This window comes from Hyla sarda, chromosome 7 (assembly GCF_029499605.1).
Source record: "Hyla sarda isolate aHylSar1 chromosome 7, aHylSar1.hap1, whole genome shotgun sequence".
Lineage (NCBI taxonomy): Eukaryota > Metazoa > Chordata > Amphibia > Anura > Hylidae > Hyla > Hyla sarda.
The window spans coordinates 56,938,210-56,962,804 of record NC_079195.1 but is presented as its reverse complement, the minus strand read 5'-3'; the positions used below and the strand labels follow the sequence as shown (position 1 = coordinate 56,962,804).

Sequence of the window (24,595 nt, the reverse complement as noted above, 5' to 3'; positions counted from 1 at the left end):
AGTGCCGACTGCGCTTTCTTGATAAACCATTGAAAAGGGGTAAAGACCTTGATAAATGTCCCACAGTGTATTTTTGTTTTACTTCTTTGAAAGAAGAAGACTGTATGTGCATGTGCGCATTCAGCTGAAAGTGGCGCTCGCTTGGCGGCTGGTTCCCCTTCCCCTGGACATCCATCCTTGGTGGGGGCCAGTTTCACCAAAGCGTAGGTACGCCACTGATGAGCAGACAAGTCCATCTCTAGCAACAGAGACACTAAGCCTATCAGGCAGTGAATAATAAATGTAGTAAAAGTGAGAAAGCAAAACACAATAAATTTAGATGAGCACAACTTGAGTAAAAATATAGTGTTCATTTAATGCTGCATGCATGGGGCACAAGCAGAAATAACATGGTTCCATATTATTTTCCATGGGCACCATATCCTCCCTATGAATTATTGTGCCTAGGGCGGATTGCCTCTACCTCCCTATTACTACCAGGTAAAAATGTACCTGTATACCCTTAAAATGGGGCATGAACCTATCTGCTACCTTTGTAACATCCTGTTCTTAACAAATAATTATATAGCACTATTTTATAAGAATAGTCAATAGTCCAGCTCACCTCCTTATGGCCAATTGTGCACGGACAGGCGCGGACCACGCCATGAACAATGCAAAACAGAGGAATGTCCAGCACAAGATCCGTGGACGAATGCGTACTTTATTCAGTTAAAACCGCGGTCATACAGGATAACAGGTGTGACGCGTTTCAGCCTCACCTGTTACACGCGTCACACCTGTTATCCTGTATGACCACGGTTTTAACTGAATAAAGTACGCATCCTTCCATGGATCTTGTGCTGGACATTCCTCTGTTTAGCACTATTTTATATATGATATAGCACTATTTTATATATTTTACAAGTATGTTGAATGCGCAAATCATATTTTTTTCAGGGATATTGATCATTTCTTATATCTTTGCTTTTTTCCCTTTTAGAAATTATGCTCTTATATTTCCCAGCACAATTTACGTTGATCATCCAAACCATATATGTTTGCATTTTGAAGATGTAAAGGGAGATTGCAATGTAATGATCACTCTAACCATAGGAAAAAAGACCACTCCACTGTTAATGGAACGATACCAGAAGAGTGCATCATACTCATGTAATTCAGTACAGGTATAATAAGAGTTACATTATGTGCTATTGTATTGTCCTGGTACCCGGCTCCCAGCTGCTGTGGTCTTTGTGTTCAACTTTGAGTTCAACTTGTATAATCTGCTATATTGTTTTTTAGGATGTGCATAAGTTAAAGTTTCTCTTTACAGTCACTATTGGTGGAAAACGTGTAAAGCATTCATGGGGTTTGGGTCACATGACCTTCCCTTAGACAAGCTCCTGCTAGAAACTACTAGAGTGTCCTGTGGGAGGAGTCTCCCAAGTCCAACTCTCCTCAGAGGGCGGCTGGGACCAGTCTTAATAAGTCTGGCCCTAGCCAGAGAAGTGTTAGAATCTATCCTGTCTGTGTCCTGCTAGGCTGTGTCCCGAGAAGGGGAATTAGGGCTAGTTTAGTGTATTTTCCTGCCAGCAAGCCTACTATGCTGTGAGTTCATTAATCCCTGGCTCTGGTTAAAAAAATAAAAATAAATAAACCTCTAATCCAGTTCCAATTTGCAAAATTCTCACCTGAGTCAGCTCTGGATTGGTTGCGGTGATCACTGCACTATGTGACATTTCAGGAGGTTTTATCCAAGAAATGTCACCATTGAGATAGTATCAATCTCTACAATATTTTTCTTGCCCTTAAAGGGACTTTGATCCCACCGATCCTGAAGAAAGGTCAAGTGTTCCCCTAATGAAAGGAATGACCGTGTGTATCTTCGACCATCACTATGCCGAGCGCTGAATTCAGCTATTATTAGAAGTCTCATACACTGTGAATAGAGGGTTGGCTAATCACGTCTGCTGCTGCTCCATTTACTTGACTGCCCCCTTACCACGTTAAGGTAAATGCTCAGCAGTATATGGAGGTCTTTGATAGGAGCAGAGGTGTCACATAGGTTAGAGGTCAGAGAAGTAAAGTCATAAAACAAAAGGATGCACTGACAAGCACAGATAACAACCCCCCATTTTTCATTACACTATATGGTATCTGTTTATGCTGTTTTGTCCACAAAGTAGGGTTAGCATAGCGTATCTATAAGACAATAGATGAGGGAAGAGTGGGCAAGATGAGCCTCTGAGGTGGGGCCCATGAAATTTAGCTTCCCCCTGAGTATACTGTATCTCTTAAAGCAAGAACCACCAATACCACTTTCAAGTTTGTGACTCTCCTAAATTCACTAACTGGTTTATATTTATATTTCCAGTCTCAATATACATTATATATGTTGAACCCTTCTGATGGTGAACACTTGAATTGCAAAAAAAAAAAAAAAAAAACTCAAAGCACCAAGTCAATATCTGCAAATAAATATCTGTCCTGGAACAGAATTTGTTTTTTTTAGCCAAGTTTTCCTTTTTAGTCGACCACTTTGAACAGTCTAGCTCTCAATATCTATGTTTAACTTCTTATGAGTATAAAGGCCTATGTTTACTGTTTATCATCTGAAAGACTAAGGATATCCTTACTTTTTTTGATACATTACAGATCCCTACTGAGTTGGGCGTCATCCATCAAAGTGGTACCATATTTCTTTCCATTCAGACTGCTGATGAGTTGATCCATGAGAGTAGAAGAGTTGTTATAATTAATAAGAAGAAAATGGACTCAAAACCTCAAATGTTGATCCAAACTGACAAACCTGTGTATAAACCCGGCCAAACTGGTAACGTTGGGGTTAAGGAAGCATCAAAAGCCAAAACAACAATTTTTTTTAATTCCTGTTTGTTTTTCTCTGGTACAATACAGACTGAAATAAATCCCAATAGAGTAACAAGGGACATATATCAATGTTGGTATAAGGTAGTATAGATTTTACTGCTGTTTGCTTGGTGTATTGTTTGCACAGTTGCTCAAATTTTACCAAAAAGGTGCACAGGGCTTGATAAATTTTGCGCAATTATAGAAACTAGTGAGCTGCAGAGATTGGTTTAACCCCTTAACGACGAAGGACGAAGGGTGGGTGTCCCCGCGTCATATCGGGTCGGTCTCGGCGGCTATCAACGGCCGGGACCTGCGGCTAATACAGGACATCACCGATCGTGGTGATGCCCTGTATTAACCCTTCAGACGCGGCGATCAAAGCTGACCACCGCGTCTGAAGTAAAAGTGACCCGGCTGCTCAGTCTGGCTTTTTCGGGACCGCCGCGGTGAAATCGCGGTGTCCCAAACAGCTTACAGGACACTGGGAGGCCCTTACCTGCCTCCTCGGTGTCCGATCGACGAATGACTGCTCCGTGCCTGAGATCCAGGCAGGAGCAGTCAAGCGCCGATAACACTGATCACAGGCGTGTTAATACACCCCAGTGATCAGCATGAGAGATCAGTGTGTGCAGTGTTGTAGGTCCCTATGGGACCTATAACACTGCAAAAAAAAGTTAAAAAAAGTGTTAAAAAAAGGTCATTTAACCCCTTCCCTAATAAAAGTTTGAATCACCCCCCTTTTCCCATAAAAAAAATAAAACCGTGTAAAGAAAAATAAACATATGTGGTATCGCCGCGTGCATAAATGTCCGAACTATAAAAATATATCGTTAATTAAACCGCACGGTCAATGGCATATGCGCAAAAAAATTCCAAAGTCCAAAAAAGCGTTTTTTTGGTCACTTTTTATACCATTAAAAAATTTATAAAAAGTGATCAAAAAGTCCGATCAAAACAAAAATCATACCGATAAAAATTTTAGATCACGGCGCAAAAAATTAGTCCTCATACCGCCCTGTATGTGGAAAAATAAAAAAGTTATAGGGGTCAAAAGATGACATTTTTAAACGTATACATTTTACTGCATGTAGTTATGATTTTTTTCCAGAAGTACGACAAAATCAAACTTATATAAGTAGGGTATAATTTTAACCATATGGACCTATAGAACAATGATAAGGTGTCATTTTTACCGAAATATGCACTGTGTAGAAACGGAAGCCCCCAAAAGTTACAAATGTGCGTTTTATCTTCGATTTTGTCGCACAATGAATTTTTTTTTCTGTTTTGCCGTGAATTTTTGGGTAAAATGACTGATGTCACTGCAAAGTAGAATTGGTGACGCAAAAGATAAGCCTTAATATGGATTTTTAGTTGGAAAATTGAAAGGGTTATGATTTTTAAAAAGTAAGGAGGAAAAAAACGAGAGTGCAAAAACTGAAAAACCCTGCTTCCTTAAGGGGTTAAGCTTTGTGCTCTGGCATCTGACATTTTTTTTTACGTGTCCTATTAGGTAGTGTAGGTTTGAGCAAAAAAAAAAAAAAAAGCACTTCTAAATTTTAATTGGGCACGGTGGGGTACGGTGCACCAAACAGTAGACAAAAAATTGTCCAAAAAATGCAATTGCGCAAAATTTGCAGGGATAAATGTCCCCCACAGAGTATAGTCTGGTGAGCTGAGGCTCTGACACAAGAATGGGCATCTTATACAACTGATGTCCAAGGGTCCAGCAGAAATCAGATCCATTTGGGGCTATCACTCATCACTTTCTATTTTCATATGTTTATTCACAAATAACCTAATAGACTCCATTGATGTACAGTACAGTATGTCCTGAACAAGGATAACAACAAAGTTTAACAATTGAAATGAAAGCGGATGTGTATATGGCCTGTATAGGTGGGCCCATAAATTGTTGCAAAAAATATGAAGAATATTAGTTTTTTGTGGCCCCCAAACATACAGTACATTGACCTGTTGTCAAGTGTAAGACTTTTTGGCTAAAAGATGACCAACAAATTGAAAACATATCTGGCGCATCCATTTTTTGCATGTTTTCTTTTCACAGTAAAATTTCGTATGGTGTCAATTAATGGAAACTTCCAGCCAGAATATATGGAGGTAAATTGGCTATAAAGAATCAAGGTCTAGATGAGAATAGAAGAAGATTTAAATGTTATCATTGTTCTTAAATGTCATTGGTCTCCTACACTACAGTTAGAAAACGTTATGATTTTGGAAGTGTTTCTGTTTCATTGGTTGATGGCTCAGTGGTTAGCACTATTATTCTCCAATACTCAAGCAATAGAGTAACAGCAGCATCTGAGTTATCTCTTATCCCATCCATTACAGCAGGATGTTGGTTCTTGACACAGCCTATATAGGTGGGAGGGGATACACTCTTTCTTAAAAATAATTAGAATTAAAAAATTACGCCTTTTAACATTAACATGTGAAAACTGCAGTAATCTCTTTTCTCTTTGCTAAATAATATTCAGTGGGGCAAAAAGGTATTTAGTCAGCCACCAATTGTGCAAGTTCTCCCACTTAAAAAGATGAGAGAGGTCTGTAATTTTCATCATAGGTATACCTCAACTATGAGAGACATAATGTGAAAAAGAATCCATAAATCACATTGTCTGATTTTTTAAGAATTTATTTGCAAATTATGGTGGAAAATAAGTATTTGGTCAATAACAAAAGTTAATCTCAATACTTTATATACCCTTTGTTGGCAATGACAGAGGTAAAAAAATTTCTGTAAATCTTCACAAGGATTTCACACACTGTTCCATAAGAAAAAAACGAGTCAGCTCACCATGTGAAGTAATCAGGTAGTCATGTCTTAGCCTGGAGAATCATTCATAGGAAGCACGGAAAAAGATGCGCCGGGTCCCAGGTAGGTACGTAGCAAAGAGTGGGTAATCCAGCTTCCTTCAAAACTTTAATTAGTCAATAAAAAAATCCAAAGAAAGAATGGCGTGGCCTGGATGGAGAGCTGAGCGGTCGCACTTTGCGGTGCTCTCGCTAGCCCATCTCTAATTACCCTGGAATCCCATTAATCCTGAAGCCCATCTCACCTTAGTGGATCCCAGATCCTGGGCTGACGTCAAGGCAGTGCCTGGTGCGGTCCTGGTGAGGCTGGTGGCGCTGGCCGGTGGTGCTGAGTGGAGCCGGAGGTCCTGGAGGTGAGGCTCAGTGCTTCTCCCTGGGAGCGGCGGCCATTCTCCCCTCTGCTTCGTGGGCGTGACCTCCAGTCACTTTAGCAACTCCCGCAGTCTGGCCTGTACAGCGGGCTGCCAGCTGGTGAGTAGAGGGGACTCTGGTTGTCAACGGTGCCCTGACTGCCTGCCTGGACATAGCTTGGTCTCCCTGTGCCCTCTGGATAGCTCCTTCTGGTGCTCAGAGGAGTTGCTTGGACTTGTGGTTCCCTACTCTGCTGAAGAAGCACGTCTATCTCCTGCTTGCTGTATCTGCTATGTGCCCCTGCGGGAGCTGAGAGAGCTGTGGGGCTGAACATTCACCTCCTTGGTGCTCCTGGCTCCTACCTACTGCTGAGACTTGTGGTGCTACACATACTGGTGCTGTCTGTGTGGCATACCCCTGTGATTCTACTTTTCTGCTAGCGGAGCTAGTGTTGCTTTCTACATCTCATAATCGGACTGTGTGCGTTGCTGGGACTTATAGTGCTTCCCCTGCTTTGCCCTTCCGCCCTGGTTGCTGGACTTTGTGGTATTTATTGTGCTCCGGATTATGGGGGGTCCGAGGGGGCGCAACAAGAAACCTGCGGCTGAGGCTATGAGACAACTACTGAGGATGAGGCCTCGTCTGATGAGGGACCTCCACCCGCGGATGCTCCAGCAAGACAGGACTCCTGTGTGCCTACCCGCTGGTCTCTAAGTACTCCGCTCAGGCCGCTAAGGCTCTCGGCCAATTTGCCAGACCCAGCGACGCCATGGATGGGTCTTCTGCGGTTCCGTCCCCGCCTATGTTCTACGGATCTCCCTGTTCTGGGATCTGTGGATCAAAAGTTTGACCGGTTGCTGACTGCATTCACCTCTTGCCAAACCATGATAGTATCCAAGGTTGATGAACTCAGACAAGATTTTGTTATCCTGCGTCATGAGATTCAAAAACTCTGTGAACGCACAGGGGAAGGGGAACGCTGGGTTTCTACTATTGAGGATACTATTCAACCCATTCCTGCACAATTGTCCGCTATGCAGCGACAGATTAAGATGGTTCGGGATGGAGCGGATGATCTGGAAAACAGGCTCAGGCACAATAATCTCCGCCTGGTGGGCCTCCCTCAAAGAGCAGAGGGATCCGATACTGTGGCCTTCCTGGAGAAGTGGCTGAAGGAAATTCTACCGCCTGACACCTTTTTGCCTTACTTTACCGTGGAGAGGGCGCACCCAGTTCCGGCCAGACCCCCCCCCCCCCCCCTGCCCCTCCGGGGGCTCCTGCTAGACCCTTCTTGGCAAAACTCCTCCATTATAGGGATAGAGATGCTATCCTGAGAGCAGTGCATATTAAAGGAGAGGTGCGCTTTGATGGCGCCCGCGTGGCCTTCTACCCTGATTTTTCGGTGGAATTACGCAAGCAACACACCAAGTTCACAGAGGTGCGACTCAGACTCCGCACTAAAGGATATCACTATGCCATGCTGTTTCCAGCTCGTCTACGGGTGGTTGATGGGTCTTCGACTAGATTCTTCACATCTCCAGCGGAGACTCTGCAGTGGGTGGAATCGTCTCCTGAGGCTCCTGCTGAGGCCCCTCCGGACTGAACTTAGTGCTGCTGACTGCTGTTGGCCTCATTCGTGCTTCTCAGTTCTTAGTAAGTTGATAGCTAGGGGTTAGGTTAACCCCCCCCCCCCCCTGCGCCCCGAATTGGACTTCTGCACTGGAATCTGGTTCTGTCTTCATTTCGGGGGGGGGGGGGGCGGTGTAGGCGTGAGTTGGGCCTGAGTTACTTAGTTAATGGGGTTGGGTTCGTGGGGGGGGGGGTCCGTTTGGGTCTTTAGTACTCTTGCTACATCTGTAAGTTTAGTGTTCAGGGTCTAGGTCTGCACAAGTTTAGTGTTAGACAGAGATTGTTGGGGATGCATTTGTTTTGCATTGTTTTTCTGTTTTTCTTGTTTGTTTTCCATGTTTGTCTGTTTAGTCTTCTGTCTTTGTGGTGTCTTTCCCTTACACAGATCTGACGTCCTGGTCCTTTAGCATAAAAACAGCCCCAAAGCATGATGTTTCCACCCCCATGCTTCACAGTAGGTATGGTGTTCTTTGGATGCAACTCAGCATTCTTTCTCCTCCAAACATGACGAGTTGAGTTTTTACCAAAGTTCTACTTTGGTTTCATCTGACCATATGACATTCTCCCAATCCTCTTCTGGATCATCCAAATGGATTTTATGGATTTTTTTTCTCATTGGGAAAGTTTTATCAAAACCTGTAGCAAGGCATAGTTGCCCAGTTGCCCATAGCAACCAATCAGATTGCTTCTTTCATTCTTAACAAGGCCTGTGAAAAATAAAAGAAGTGATCTGATTGGTTGCAATGGGCAACTGGTCAACTTTGCCTCTACAGAGGTTTTGATAAATCTCCCCCATCATGTCTCTCATAGTTGAGTTATACATACGATGAAAATGACAGGCCTCTCTCATCTTTTTAAGTTGCACAGTTGGTGGCGGACCAAATGCTTTTTTGTCGGGGAAACTAATTTCCCCCCCTTAAAGGAAAATGTATGTTGTACTTTAAATTGTTGTTGCCATGTTATGTGCCCTAACTTAACCCTGCTGTATGAGGTGGCACTACCAGATTCCACAAGTATCACAGGGGTAAGTGTTTGTCCACACAGAATCTGGTGCTGACATAGCGAGCAAAGTGGTGTTGAGCATTGCATCTGTGATTTGGATATACAGGACATCTCCATGATAGCTCTGCACCATATAGAAATCAGAGTGGCTATGGCTGACTGATACATTTAGCCTATTGAAAAGGAAAGCACTTTTTTTTTTTGGCACATACAGCATAATGAATGTGTCTCGATTTTTGTGTGTCACAATTTTGGCCCATATGGAACTACAATTGTGGACAACTGTGTATGACATTTCATAATAGAAAATCCAATTTGTATATATTTTATAATAATAATTTATTTTTTTTGCTTTTTCTTTTTCAGCTTTCACTTGTAGAATTACAGGTAATAAAACTAAGAAACTCAAGCAAAATTTTCTAAATGAACACCTGGAGATGAGAGATGTATAGATATTTTACATAAGGTCCCCAGTTGCTTCAAGTCAAGGTTTTTTCATATCACCAGTAAAGGGGTACTCTGCCCCTAAACATTTTATCCTCTATCCAAAGGATAGGGGATAAGATGTCCAATCACGGTGGTCCGGCCACTGGGGACCCCCCCTATCTTCGGGGTGGCACCCCAGTCATCTGTGACAGATGACTGACGACCACAGCCACCATGCCCCCTCCGTTCGTGTCTATGGGAGAAGGCATGACAGGTCTGTACTAGCCGTCATGCCCCCTCCCATATACATAATTGTAGGGGAATAACATCACACACATGGAAGCTCCCAGCAGCCAGACAACCAGCAATCAGACATGTTATCCCTATCCTTTGGATATGGGGATAAAACAATATGTTTAGGGCTGGACTACCCCCTTACAGGCTTCTGTTCTTAATGGAGCCCTAACAAGTATGAAAAATCTGTCATCCCAATTTCCATATCTCAATAAATACTGACAGATCTCATTGACTTGAATGGACTTCTATCAGGTTTCTAGTGTTTTTGACTGAGAAAACAGCCCCATGGACTACAGTCCTTCTACTGGAAATCCCAACAGTTCAGAAACCACAGACAGTGTGATTTATGACTAAGATGGCAACAAAACTGTATGAATGTTGACAATTGTAATGTGTTTATATTTATAAATTCACTAAATGGACAAAGTCTAGTTCAGTATTAGTTTGTAAATGACCATATGGATAGATCTTCTATCTAAACTATCAAGATGATGTTTTAGGAATGTAGCAAAAATATAGTGCTTTCTTCTCCTCATAGGATCCAGGAAAGAATAGGATTGGCCAATGGTTGAATGTCAGTCTCACACAGGGAATGGCTGATCTTTCTTTCTCACTCTCCCCTGAGCCTCAACTTGGGGAATATTCCATTTGGGTAAAAGACAAAGTCCATACCTTTAGTGTGGAAGAATATGGTGAGGAATGTTATAAAGTCATCTGAACACTTTTTTCTTTTTTAGCACTGAGTTCATGTAGACTTGTTACTTATCTTTAATGCATTTTATTTCTTTATGGTTTTAGTGCTACCAAACTTTGAAGTCACCCTTGAGCTTCCTAATCTTATAACAAAAAGCATGGAGACATTTCCAGTAAAGACATGCGGCAGGTAAAGGAACTGCTCCATAAATCTAGTTGTTCAAAAGGATTTTCAAATCCCTTAAATTGCCATAGATGGTTGTCTGTAGCCACTGCTAAAAGTAACTTGGGTGCTGAATACATATGCATATAGAAGTTCTCAAAGGGGATTTTAATAAATATCATTTAAAAATAAAGTAAAAACAGTGATGCAAATAAAGACTATGAATAATAATAAAACTCAAAGTAAGAGGCTGCTTGTCCTCCCTGCACTCATCCTCGCTGCACTAGCACCACTGTTGTCTTTTCTACTCTCTCAGCCCGCAACACATCTTTTCTTCACCCGTCCCCTATTCCTGCCTCCACAATAACAATTCTCTACACCTGCCTGCTGGACAGTTAAATAATACTTTACCCTGATGTTGGTCTGAGGGCAGGATGTTTGAAACTACTTGGCAATCTCTAGAGCCCTAGAATAATGTGATGAGGAGACGACCCATAAACTTGCTGTCCAGTCTACGCTGTTTTACTCTCAGGCTGCAAAGATTGTTGATAAAGATTGTCCATAAACTCTACTATATTTTAGTTGACATATTCGAAACATGTGTATCAAATTTAATTGAAATATCTCCAAACATTCGAAAGTTATGCTGTAACATACATTTACACATTTATTACACACATATGTTGACTTTTACATACTATATATAGATTAGAGTACAGTACATAACATTTTTTAAAATTGTTTAATTTTTCTGTGCATTAGTACAATTAAGATGATACCACATTCATATAGTCTACTTTTATGTTTCACTACTTTTGAAAAATGAAATCATTTTAAAATAAACAAACCATTTTAAAATCTGTTTTTAAATGTTGATTCTAGAAGGCAGGATTTGTGAAAAATAGCACTTTTAGAATTGTTACTTATGTAACTGTAACTGTGTGCTGTACTTGTATTTTTAAATACATATTTTTTATGCAAATTAGAAGAAAGTGTTACTTTTTTTTTTTTTTTTTTTTTGCTTTTGTTATTTTTTAGGATATTTCATTAAACTTTTATCTATTTTTAATCCCACTAGGGAATTTAAAGGGTTACTCTAGTGGAAAACTTTTTTTTTTTTTAAATCTACTGGTGTAAGAAAGTTAAACAGATTTGTAAATTACTTCTATAAAAAAAAATCTTAATCTTTCCATTACTTTTTAGGGTTTGCATACTACAGAGGAAATGGTTTTCTTTTTGGAACACAGTGCTCTCTGCTGACATCATGACCACAGTGCTCTCTGCTGACATCTCTGTCCATTTTAGGAACTGTCCAGAGCAGCATATGTTTTCTATAGGGATTTTCTCCTACTCTGGGCAGTTCTTAAAATGGACAGAGATGTCAGCAAAGAGCACTGTGTTCCAAAAAAGATAAGAATTTCCTCGGTAGTATTCAGCAGCTAATAATTACTGGAAGGATTAAGATTTTTTTTTATAGAAGTAAATTACAAATCTGTTTAACTTTCTGGTACCAGTTGATAAAAAAAAAAAAAAAAGGTTTCCACCGGAGTACCCCTTTAACCCCTTAAGGACCGGGGGTTTTTCCGTTTTTGCATTTTCGTTTTTTGCTCCTTGCCTTTAAAAAATCATAACTCTTTCAATTTTGCACCTAAAAATCCATATGATGGCTTATTTTTTGCGCCACCAATTCTACTTTGTAATGACGTCAGTAATTTTGGCCAAAAATCGACGGTGAAACGGATAAAAAAATCATTGTGCGACAAAATTGAAAAAAAAACGCAGTTTTGTAACTTTTGGGGGCTTCCGTTTCTACATAGTACATTTTTTTGGTAAAAATGACACCTTATCTTTATTCTGTAGGTCCATACGATTAAAATGATACCCTACTTATATAGGTTTGATTTTGTCGGACTTCTGGAAAAAATCAGAACTACATGCAGGAAAATTAATACGTTTAAAATTGTCATCTTATGACCCCTATAACTTTTTTATTTTTCCATGTATGGGGCGGTATGAGGGCTCATTTTTTGCGCCGTGATCTGAAGTTTTTAACGGTACCATTTTTGCATTGATAGGACTTATTGATAAAAAGTGACCAAAAATGCACTATTTTGGACTTTGGAATTCTTTTGCGCACACGCCATTGAGCGAGCGGTTTAATTAATGATCTATTTTTATAATTCGGACATTTCTGCACGCGGTGATACCACATATGTTTATTTTTATTTTTATTTACACTGTGGTTTTTTTTTTTTTTATTGGAAAAGGGGGGTGATTCAAACTTTTAATAGGGGAGGAGTTAAATGATCTTTATTCACTTTTTTTTTTCACTTTGGATTATAAGAAACCAGTGATCAACGATTCTGCCGCATGACTGCTCATGCCTGGATCTCAGGCACTGAGCAGTCATTCGGCGATCGGACAGCGAGGAGGCAGGTACGGGCCCTCCCGCTGTCCTGTCAGCTGTTCGGGATGCCGCGATTAGCCGTGGCTATCTCGAACAGCCCGACTGAGCTAGCCGGCCACTTTCAGTTTCGCTTTTAGCCGCGATCGGCGCTGCGCGCTATTAGAGGCGGGTCCCGGCTTCACTATGACGCCGGGCCCGCCGTGATATGACTTATATTATATATCAGGAGAGCAGGACCAAGGGCGTACCTGTACCATGCAACTGCTTAACCCCTTAAGGACCGAGCCCTTTTTCACCTTAAGGACCAGAGCATTTTTTGCAAATCTGACCACTGTCACTTTAAACATTAATAACTCTGGAATGCTTTTAGTTATCATTCTGATTCCGAGATAGTTTTTTCGTGACATATTCTACTTTAACTTAGTGGTAAAATTTTATGGTAACTTGCATACTTTCTTGGTGAAAAATCCCCAAAGTTGATGAAAAAAATGAAAATTTAGCATTTTTCTAACTTTGAAGCTCTCTGCTTGTAAGGAAAATTGATATTCAAAATAATTTTTTTTTGGGTTCACATATACAATATGTCTACTTTATGTTTGCATCATAAAATGTATGAGTTTTTACTTTTGGAAGACACCAGAGGGCTTCAAAGTTCAGCAGCAATTTTGAATTTTTTCACAAAATTTTCAAACTCACTATTTTTCAGGGACCAGTTCAGTTTTGAAGTGGATTTGAAGGGTCTTCATATTAGAAATACCCCATAAAAGACCCCAAAATGACATTCAAAATGACATTCAGTAAGTGTATTACCCCTTTAGGTGTTTCACAGGAATAGCAGCAAAGTGAAGGAGAAAATTAAAAATCTTCATTTTTTACACTCGCATGTTGTAGACCCAATTTTTGAATTTTTGCAAGGGGTAAAAAGGAGGAAATTTTTACTTGTATTTGAAACCCAATTTCTCTCGAGCAAGGACATACCTCATATGTCTATGTTAATTGTTCAGCGGGCGCAGTAGAGGGCTCAGAAGGGAAGGAGCGACAAATGGTTTTTGCGGGGCATATCACCTTTAGGAAGCCCCTATGGTGACAGGACAGCAAAAAAAACCACATGGCATACCATTTTGGAAACTAGACCCCTCGGGGAACGTAACAAGGGGTAATGTGAACCTTAATACCCTACAGGTGTTTCACGACTTTTGCATATGTGAAATTTTTTTTAATTTTTTACCTAAAATGATTGGTTTCCCCAAATTTTTACATTTTTAAAAAGGGTAATAGCAGAAAACACCCCCCCAAAATTTGAAGCCCAATTTCTCCCGATTCAGAAAACACCCCATATGGGGGTGAAAAGTGCTCTGCTGGTGCACTACAGGTCTCAGAAGAGAAGGAGTCACATTTGGCTTTTTGAAAGCAAATTTTGCTCTGGGGGCATGCCGCATTTAGGAAGCCCCTATGGTGCCAGGACAGCAAAAAAAAAAAAAAAAAAAACATGGCATACCATTTTGGAAACTAGACCCCTCGGGGAACGTAACAAGGGGTTAAGTGAACCTTTATACCCCACAGGTGTTTCATGACTTTTTTTTTACCTTAAATGCTTGTTTTCCCAAAAATTTTACATTTTTAAAAAGGGTAATAGCAGAAAATACCCCCCAAAATTTGAAGCCAATTTCTCCCGAGTACGGTGATACCCCATATGTGGCCCTAAACTGTTGCCTTGAAATACAACAGGGCTCCAAAGTGAGAGCGCCATGCGCATTTGAGGCCTAAATTAGGGACTTGCATAGGGGTGGTCATAGGGGTATTCTACGCCAGTGATTCCCAAACAGGCTGCCTCCAGCTGTTGTAAAACTCCCAGCATGCCTAGACAGTCAGTGGCTATCTGGCAATACTGGGAGTAGTTGTTTTGCAACAGCTGGAGGCTCCGTTCTGGAAACAGTGGCGTACCAGACGTTTTTCATTTTTATTGGGGAGGGGACGGGAGGGGGCTGTGTAGGGGTATGTGTATATGTAGTGTTTTTTACTTTTTATTTTGTGGTAGTGTAGTGTTTTTAGGGTAGTCACATTGGCGGGGGTTCACAGTAGTTTCCCGCTGGCAGCTTGAGCTGCAGCAGAAAATTTGCCGCAGCTCAAACTTGCAGCCGGATACTTACTGTAATCCTCCACCCATGTGAGTGTACCCTGTACGTTCACATTGGGGGGGGGGGAACATCCAGCTGTTGCAAAACTACAACTCCCAGCATGTACGGTCTATCAGTGCATGCTGGGAGTTGTAGTTTTGCAACCGCTGGAGGCTCCGTTTTGGAACAGTGACGTACCAGACGTTTTTCATTTTTATTGGGGAGGGGAGGGGGGCTGTGTAGGGGTATGTGTATATGTAGTACAGTCACATGGGCAGGAGTTCACAGTAGTTTCTCGCTGGCAGTTTGAGCAGCGGCAGAAAATCCTCCGCCCATGTGAGTGTACCTTGTACGTTCACATTGGGGGGGGGGGGGGGGGAGAAACATCCAGCTGTTGCAAAACTACAACTCCCAGCATGTACGGTCTATCAGTGCATTGGCTGGGGATGCTGGGGATTGTAGTTATGCAACAGCTGGAGACACACTGGTTTGCTACTTAACTCAGTGTGCCTTCAGCTGTTGCAAAACTACAACTCTCAGCAGTCACCGACAGCCAACGGGGATGCTGGGAGTTGTAGTTATGCAACCACCAGATGCACCACTACAACTCCCAGCATGCACTTTCCATAGAAAAATGTGCCTCCAGCTGTTGCAAAACTACAAGTCCCAGCATGCCCATAAGGGCATGCTGGGAGTTGTGGTGGTCTGCCTCCTGCTGTTGCATAACTACAGCTCCCAGCATGCCCTTTTTGCATGCTGGGAGTTGTTGCTAAGCAACAGCAGGAGGCTGTCACTCACCTCCTGCTGCTGCTCCACGATGCCGCCGCACAGGTCAGTCCCTCGCCGCCGCCGTCGCTCCTGGGGCCCCGATCCCAACAGGGACGCCGGGGATCGGGGTCCCCAGCACCCGGGGTCTTCTGCCCGCACCCGCTCACGTCCTCCGGAAGAGGGGCAGAGCGGGTTGCAGAAGTGACACCCGCAGCAGGCGCACTGATTGGTCGGCCGGGACATAATGACCCCCCTGGGCGATATGCCGGGATGCCTGCTGAACGATTTCAGAAGGCATCCGGCCCCGGCTCCCCTCCGGCTAGCGGCGGGGGCCGGAAATGCTCAGGGCGTATCCATACGCCCTCGGTCCTTAAGGACTAGGAAACGGGGGCTTATGGATACGCCCTATGTCCTTAAGGGGTTAATCTCTGATATCATACACTGTGCTCGTACACTGTTCTTGATGTACTTCAGTGTATTATGCCTGTCAGTGTAAAGCTTCTTTCACATTGCCGTTGTGGCACGGGAAACCCAAGGAGAATAATGGGAGAAAAAATACATCATATGACATTTTTCTCCTGCTACTCCCATCAAAAAACAACGGCACTTGACGAACCCCATAAGAATAAATGGGAGCCGTTGTTAACCGTTATGCCCCGTCCAGATTAATGGCCATTAAAGGCATAAAAAAAAGTGCCTGACGGACCATCTCTGATGGGGCATGGCAGCAGTGTGAAGTCTGCGACTTGGATGCCATAAAAACCAATTAGTGCCAGTAGGGTTACTCAGGGATCCCCCTTCCTCTATTTAATCACTTACAGTGGGGGGCAGAAAAGTATTTAGTCAGCCACCAATTATGCAAGTTCACCCTAACCCACTTAAAAAGATGAGAGAGGCAGCCTGTAATTTTCATCCTAGGTATACCTCAACTATGAGAGACATAATGAGAAAAAAAAATCCACAAAATCATATTGTCTCATTTCTAAAGGATTTATTTGCAAATCATGGTGGAAAATAAGTATTTGGTCACCTACAAACAAGCAAGATTTCTGGCTCTCACAGACCTGTAACTTCTTCTTTAAGAGTCTCCTCTGCCCTCCACTCGTTACCTGTACTGATTTGTGTAAAGGAAAGAATGAATGAGACCAGGATTGTGAGATTTTGAGTGAAAACTTCCTTCCATCAGCAAGGGCATTGAAGATGAAATGCAGCTGGGTCTTTCAGCATGACAATTAGACATGAGCTAATCGAATCGGACCAATCTGAATTTCATGGAAATTCATAATGAATCTGAATTTCGCTCCGATTCCCATTTTGTGTGGGCCAGGGGGCTAAAATGGCAGCTACACATGTGGGGACATGGGGCAAGGAATTCTGGGAAGGTGGGTAGGAGGGATCACCCTGAATCACATGGTGGCATGTAGCCTATCAGCAGCCAGCCAGCCCTGTGATGACACAGCCCTATACATTTGGTAGCCGTTGCTGAAGACAGGCATTTCTGGGACTTTTCGCTGAGAGAGCAGACACTGTGTGTTACTGACAATACAGGAAGGCAGACAGAGACAGTTCACAGTGAGAGAGTACTTTTATTTCTGGGGCATATTATCCTGTAATAAGTGAATATACGCACTCAGCAGTTCTACGTTTTTTCTGGTTAAAGCTACTAGGGGGCAGTTAGTAGAAAAGCACTAACAGACATACGCACTAGATTGTTACGCTTATTTCTGCTGCAACCGTACTAGGGCGTATTATCCGCAAATAAGTGAAATATATACACACTCAGAAGTTCTACAAGTATGTCAGGCAGAGAAGTGCCAGGCTGTGTACAGAGGAGTGGCAGAGGCCTAAATTTGTCAGACACAGGCAGAGGTTACAGCAGAATAGAGGCGCGTGGCAGCAGGAGTCTTAGCAAGAGGCCTGATCTCCTGGTATCAGCTAGCGGTCTCGACCAGTAACCCATATGCCATCATAGATTGGTTATCGGTCATCCACTTCATCCCAAGTGACTTCTGACAACTCCTGTCAACAGTCGATGGGTTCTTCATACTCAGCTCTCAGTTGGCATGGCCCGGGAGCAGTCCGTATGCTCCAACTGCCTTTGTCCTATGCTGTTTCCACCTTCAGAGAAGTTTCGTATGCTGTGGGCTCAGCTCCATTATACAGCGAGGACTATCAACTAGAGGACAGTCAACAGTTACTGCCCAGCCAAGAAGTGGAGGAGACATGCGCCGCTAGGAGACATGCTTCCGCTAGGCGGGCAAGTAGTGATGAGGAGAATGGCTTGGGAGGTGGTGTTACGAGCGTTCAGGCTCCTGAAACAGACACCGTTGAGGATGACATCAGTGCAGACACAACTTGATGATGATGATGATGATGAAGCCAATCACACTTGGGAGCCGGGTACAAAAGGGGCTTCTTCATCAGGAGAAGAGGGTGGCAGGTTGCCTGTGAGGCAGCAGCTGAGCCAGCAAGGTGGTAGCATGGTTGGCAGTCAGCATGGTGGCAGAAGTGGAAAATCTGGAGCCAAACATGCCTTGGGTAGACCACCTGCCCATCTAGGCATCGTTCCATAAGGCGTTGAAAGGTGTCACGGGCATTGCATAGCCCAAAGGGCATACTCTTCAACTCGAAGAGCCCCATCGGGGTCACAAACACAGTCTTCTCGCAGTCTTCTTCCGCCATCGGCACTTGCCAGTATCCACTGGTCAAGTCCAGGGTAGAGAAGTAGGCAGCTGATCAGGGATTCCTCAATCCGAGGTAGAGGGTAGGCATCTTTGTGAGTGATGTTATTCAGCTTCCGGTAATCCACACAGAAGCGGATGGTCCCATCTTTTTTCTTGACAAGGACCAAGAGCGGCCCAAGGACTTCTCTCCCGGAGGACATCAGCCTCCTTCATCTCGGTCAGCATTTTCTTCACTTCTGATACATACCAGGGGCCATTGGGCAATGCCTTTCCTTCATTCGAGGACTATCACCTGTTAGGATCTGATGCTGGATCATCGTGGTCAGCTTCCGGTATCACAACATTTCAGGCACCCAATATCTATAAAACACATATTTAGGAATAGTGGATACCTGGGAACCCATATCGATAAGGGCCTCTAACTTTACTCCCTCCACAATAATTTTCACATAAGGGCAGGGGGCAATGTACATGGAAAGTCCTGGCTTGGTGCTGGTTGATTCTGGACCTACTGCTGATGTTTCTGAGGGGCGGTCCTCAATCTCAGGGGATTCCCGTTTAAAGCCCAGCACTGATTTTTCCAATGCCCGGCTTTATTGCAATGATTACAAAAAGGTCTCTGAGTCACTGGAGACTGAGACTGAGTTGGATTGGCAGGACAGTGAGCAGGCTTTCTAGGTGGAAGTGTCTCTTGACTAGGTGGATTAGGCCTGCTCGCCAGCTCTTTAACAGCTTTGGTCAATTGGTCAATACCCTGTCATACACTGTGGGCGCAGGACTTATAGGGGCAGGCACTGGTGCAACAATAGGTGGTGAGGGCTGTGCAGAGGCTCCTAATGTCTCAGCTGAAGGGACTCTAACTTCTTCTGCCTTGGGCCCTGACTCAATGACTTTTATGGCTAATCTCTTGAATGCAGGGAAAGATATATCAGGGTTCTGCACTGCCAGCATCCTAAGTTGGGCCTTGTCCCATTTATTTTGTGTCCCATCTATGAATCTGTTCATGAGCACATTGTTACCCTGCTGGGGTGTAATGCCATCTAACTACTGCACAGTTTCTAAGGCATTTTGTAATGCCACAGCATATGCCCGAAGGGTCTCACCTGGCTTCTGATGTCTTTCGTATAACCATTGACGTACCTCAGATGAGGAGTGAGACTCGAACACTTGGTAGAGCCCCTCAAAAATCTGCTCTACTGTAGCGTTGTCGGCAGCTGGCCAGGTGCAGACCTCTTCCAATGCAGATCCCTGTAGCTGTCCCGTGAGTAACTGCACCTGCTGATTAGGGGGAAAAGAATAGAAAACAAAGAGACTCTATCTTCTCCTTGAAGTCCCACAATGTGAAGGGATCCCCATTGTAGGTAGGGAGCACTGGATTCCCCAGGAAGACAGGTGCGGCTACAGGAGCTCCCAAGTTGAAAAACGGAGCTGGAGGTGAAGCAGGTGACATTCTTCTTGCAGACTGTGGTGACCCCTCTGGCAGGGTTGCAGAAGCACCTCCATCCTGTTGGTTAGGTGGTGGTGATGGTGCTTTAGGTGCTGACATTTTGTAGACTTGATTGGGTGCGCTGGCCCTTTAAATGAAGCTTGAGTGTGCTGGCCCTTTAAATGCAGCTTGAGTGCGTTGTCCTGGAACTTGAGTGCGTCGTCCTGCAGCTTGACAATTTATGGTACGGTGGCCCTTTAAGATGGACCGCGGCGTGCTGCGGCAGCTTGTGCGGTCTGTTGCTGCTGGGTATTGGAACAGTTCTGCTGCCCCGATCCTGCTTTTAGCTTGTGCAGAGCTTCTGCAGCGGAGATGCTGTATAAATATGCGGGCGCAGCTGGCGTAGCGTTTGAATGTTCGCTGTGCCCGAAGGACTTCCGGTTTGGTACAGGAGCAAAATTATTCCCCTCCGCAACACAGGAGGGAACTTTTCATTCCGACCGGCCGGCACTGGAGGCGTGACTGCGGAGGCCTAGCAGGGAGGAGCTGCTGCCGTTCGCGCTCGGGGGACGGCCCGGCGCTGACTTTAACCCCTTCAGGTACGAGCAGCAACTTCACAGAATTCTTCACCTCCCCCTTACTTTTTCTTGTGCCCCGGTCAAGCACAAACTCCACAATACAGTAAAGTCCCGTACACTTTTGTGCGCAACTATAATCACAGCATGCGAATATTCCGGACAGTTCATATTACTCAGTTCTTATTAGGGGGAGGACTATGGCTTTCATCAGGGTAGCAAAGTTCTTTAAGGCACACACCCGTATCCTGTTTGTGACACCAAAAAGACTTATGGTGGTCTTGGGTGAGAGTAATGTGTCTGGGGGGTTGCGGGGATAGTGTAGGGTATATTGGTGTTAACCCTTAATTGTCGTGACGCCATGGTGCAGTTTCCTCAATGTAATGGTCCTACCGCCATCCGTCCCACAAACGTCAGGGAGAAATAACGGAATGTCCACAGCAGATTTTATGAAGTAAACTTGAAGTAACTTTACTGCATATTTTATGCAACGGCATGGAACATAACAGTCTTTGAGAGAGAGAACCATGGTACAGGTTCCTCGCAGGTTTTCTGGGACTCCGGGATCAATGAGCTTTGATGCTAGCCACTGTGCTACTATTTTAGGAGATTTGAGTTGCTGCGGATTCTTAGGCTTCAGGCTTAGCTTGAATTGATGCTGATGAGATGATTAGATGTGCTTGCTTTCATTTTTTCAGAGCCCTCCCCTCCTCTACAATCTTTCCATCCATAGGCCCACAAACTTAATGTAATGATGCCTTCCTTTGTGTCCTGCACAGTAAAAGGTAGCCAGGTAACCCCCTCTTTCCCATAGGTATATGCAGAGTTACACCCCCCTCTTTCCCATAGGTATATGCAGAGCTACGCTACACCCCCTCCTCTTTCCCATAGGTATATGCAGAGTTACACCCCCCCTCTTTCCCATAGGTATATGCAGAGTTACACCCCCCCTCTTTCCCATAGGTATATGCAGAGTTACACCCCCCTCTTTCCCATAGGTATCTGCAGAGTTACACCCCCCCTCTTTCCCATAGGTATATGCAGAGCTATGCTACACCCCCCTCCTCTTTCCCATAGGTACAGTGCATAGTGAAAGTATTCGGCCCCCTTGAACTTTTCAACCTTTTGCCACATTTCAGGCTTCAAACATAAAGATATAAAACTAATTTTTTGTGAAGAATCAACAACAAGTGGGATACAATCATGAAGTGGAATGAAGTTTATTGGATATTTCAAACTTTGTTAACAAATAAAAAACTGAAAAATTGGGTGTGCAAAAGTATTCAGCCCCTTTACTTTCAGTGCAGCAAACTCTCTCCAGAAGTTCAGTGAGGATCTCTGAATGATCCAATGTTGACCTCAATGACTAATGATGATAAATAGAATCCACCTGTGTGTAATCAAGTCTCCGTATAAATGCACCTGCACTGTGATAGTCTCAGAGGTCAGTTTAAAGCGCAGAGAGCATCATGAAGAACAAGGAACACACCAGGCAGGTCCAAGATACTGTTGTGGAGAAGTTTAAAGCCGGATTTGGATACAAAAAAGATTTCCCAAGCTTTAAACATCCCAAGGAGCACTGTGCAAGTGATAATATTGAAATGGAAGGAGTATCAGACCACTGTAAATCTACAAAGACCTGGCCGTCCCTCTAAACTTTCAGCTCATACAAGGAGAAGACTGATCAGAGATGCAGCCAAGATGCCCATGATCACTTTGGATGAACTGCAGAGACCTACAGCTGAGGTGGGAGACTCTGTCCATAGGACAACAATCAGTCATATACTGCACAAATCTGGCCTTTATGGAAGAGTGGCAAGAAGAAAGCCATTTCTTAAAGATATCCATAAAAAGTGTTGTTTAAAGTTTGCCACAAGCCACCTGGGAGACACACCAAACATGTGGAAGAAGGTGCTCTGGTCAGATGAAACCAAAATCGAACTTTTTGGCAACAATGCAAAATGTTATGTTTGGCGTAAAAGCAACACAGCTCATCACCCTGAACACACCATCCCCACTGTCAAACATGGTGGTGGCAGCATCATGGTTTGGGGCTGCTTTTCTTCAGCAGGGACAGGGAAGATGGTTAAAATTGATGGGGAAGATGGATGGAGCCAAATACAGGAACATTCTGAAAGAAAACCTGATGGAGTCTGCAAAAGACCTGAGACTGGGACGGAGATTTGTTTTCCAACAAGACCATGATCCAAAACATAAAGCAAAATCTACAATGGAATGGTTCACAAATAAACATATCCAGGTGTTAGAATGGCCAAGTCAAAGTCCAGACCTGAATCCAATCGAGAATCTGTGGAAAGAATCGAAAACTGCTGTTCACAAACGCTCTCCATCCAACCTCACTGAGCTCGAGCTGTTTTGCAAGGAGGAATGGGCAAAAATTTCAGTCTCTCGATGTGCAAAACTGATAGAGACATACCCCAAGCAACTTACAGCTGTATTCGCAGCAAAAGGTGGCCCTACAAAGTATTAACTTAAGGGGGCTGAATAATTTGGCACGCCCAATTTTTCCGTTTTTTATTTGTTAAAAAAGTTTGAAATATCCAATAAATTTTGTTCCACTTCATGATTGTGTCCCACTTGTTGTTGATTCTTCACAAAAAATTACAGTTTTATATCTTTATGTTTGAAGCCTGAAATGTGGCAGAAGGTCAAAAAGTTCAAGGGGGCCGAATACTTTCACTATGCACTGTATATGCAGAGTTACACCCCCCTCTTTCCCATAGGTATATGCAGCGTTACACCCCCCCCCTCTTTCCCATAGGTATATGCAGAACTACGCTACACCCCCTCCTCTTTCCCATATTCCCATAGGTATATGCAGAGTTACACCCCCCCTCTTTCCCATAGGTATATGCAGAGTTACACATAGGTATATGCAGAGTTACACTCCCCTCCTCTTTCCCATAGGTATATGCAGAGTTACACCCCCCTCTTTCCCATAGGTATATGCAGAGCTACACCCCCTCTTTCTCATAGGCATATGCAGAGTTACACCCCCCCCCTCTTTCCCATAGGTATATGCAGAGCTAACCCCCCCCTCTTTCCCATAGGCATATGCAGAGTTACACCCCCATCTTTCCCATAGGTATATGCAGAGTTACCTCCCTCTTTCCCATAGGTATATGCAGAGTTACACCCCCCCTTTCCCATAGGTATATGCAGACCTACACCCCCCTCCCCCTCCCCTCCCTCCCCGATAGGTATATGCAAACCTACACCCCCCTCCCCCATAGGTATACGCAGACCTTCCCCCTCCCCCTTAGGTATATGCAGGGTTATAACAAAATAAAAAATTATGTCCCACGCAGCGATCTCCTCAGCAGCAGGGGCCGCGTCTTCTCCCCTCCACAGTACAGGCACCAATGAGTGACGTCATTGGCGCCTGTACTGCGTGCTGCGTGGGGGCGGAGGTCACGTCTCCTCTGTGTAAGCTGCAGATGCGGCTCACACCGAGGGGACGTCTTCTCCTGTATGTGCGTGTACAGGAGAAGGTAGCGCTGTCTGCTGGGTATCTGGGACAGGTGTCCCAGATCCTCAGTAGTGGCAGCAGCGGTGGTGGTGGGTCAGTCCACCCCTGGCACCCCCCTTGTGAGTGGCACCTGGGCCGCCCCCCCCCCCTTTTGGTACGCCACTGCCAGGGGATAAGATGTAAAAAGCCGGAATACCCCTTTAATCCCCCTAAATCTTCTGAAAGCTTCTGAAAGAGGAGGTTTCTGGACAAAATTTCCTTGAATTTATACCATAAATAGGGCATCTTGTTACAGGGCTTTGATAACTATGTAACTATGTACCAGGTTAAAGAATTTCAGAACATTATGCTACAATTTTTTCTTTGTTGTTTCATCTTCCAGATACACATATGGAAAACCAGTTCAGGGAAGTTATAAGTTCAGCATATGTCAAAAAGTTACACCTGAGCCCTACCGTTATGGACCTCCAATTGCTAGGCCCTCTGGCATCTGTGTTATCTTTGATGGAAAGGTTAGATCTGTGGTACATAAAGTCAAAGCAAAGCAAGTCAACCATAATTTTGTGTAAATTAAGTAAACATAAATGTACAAATTCAAAATCCTTTATTCACTTCACACTGATACAGATATAGCCACTGCCAAACATGTCAGTCATATTTTAAGAAACCTGGTTATGCATTACCAATTGAAGACTTTATTTTATTTTAGATTATTGATATGGCCTCCTATGAAAATCAATGTCTTTGGTGCTAAGTTCCTGTAGTCGCCTGATAATTTTCCCAAATTTGATTTGGTCAAAACAGCACTAAGCAGTGAGATCACACATCAGCAGCCTTATATTACCAGAGTGGCGATGGCTGTGGATTTTGCCCCTTCCC

General features: G+C 43.7%; 1 protein-coding gene across 5 annotated transcripts in view; it reads left to right on the top strand.

The window, feature by feature from the left end:
* LOC130281664 (alpha-2-macroglobulin-like protein 1) overlaps positions 1-24,595 on the top strand; it is a 123,984-nt gene that overhangs the window by 6,387 nt on the left and 93,002 nt on the right. For 4 of the 5 annotated variants that reach the window (XR_008846069.1, XM_056529123.1, XM_056529124.1 and 1 more), the window contains exons 2-8: positions 983-1,166; positions 2,638-2,815; positions 4,922-4,974; positions 9,037-9,057; positions 9,932-10,085; positions 10,192-10,276; positions 24,099-24,228. Coding sequence is in view for 3 of the 5 variants with exons in the window: in XM_056529122.1 (XP_056385097.1) it covers positions 983-1,166; positions 2,638-2,815; positions 4,922-4,974; positions 9,037-9,057; positions 9,932-10,085; positions 10,192-10,276; positions 24,099-24,228 (805 nt within the window). In the remaining 2 variants the exon portion in view is untranslated. Of the gene's footprint in view, positions 1-982; positions 1,167-2,637; positions 2,816-4,921; positions 4,975-9,036; positions 9,058-9,931; positions 10,086-10,191; positions 10,277-17,084; positions 17,114-24,098; positions 24,229-24,595 lie in introns of those variants that run through there. The other variant, XM_056529125.1, reaches the window with a different exon arrangement.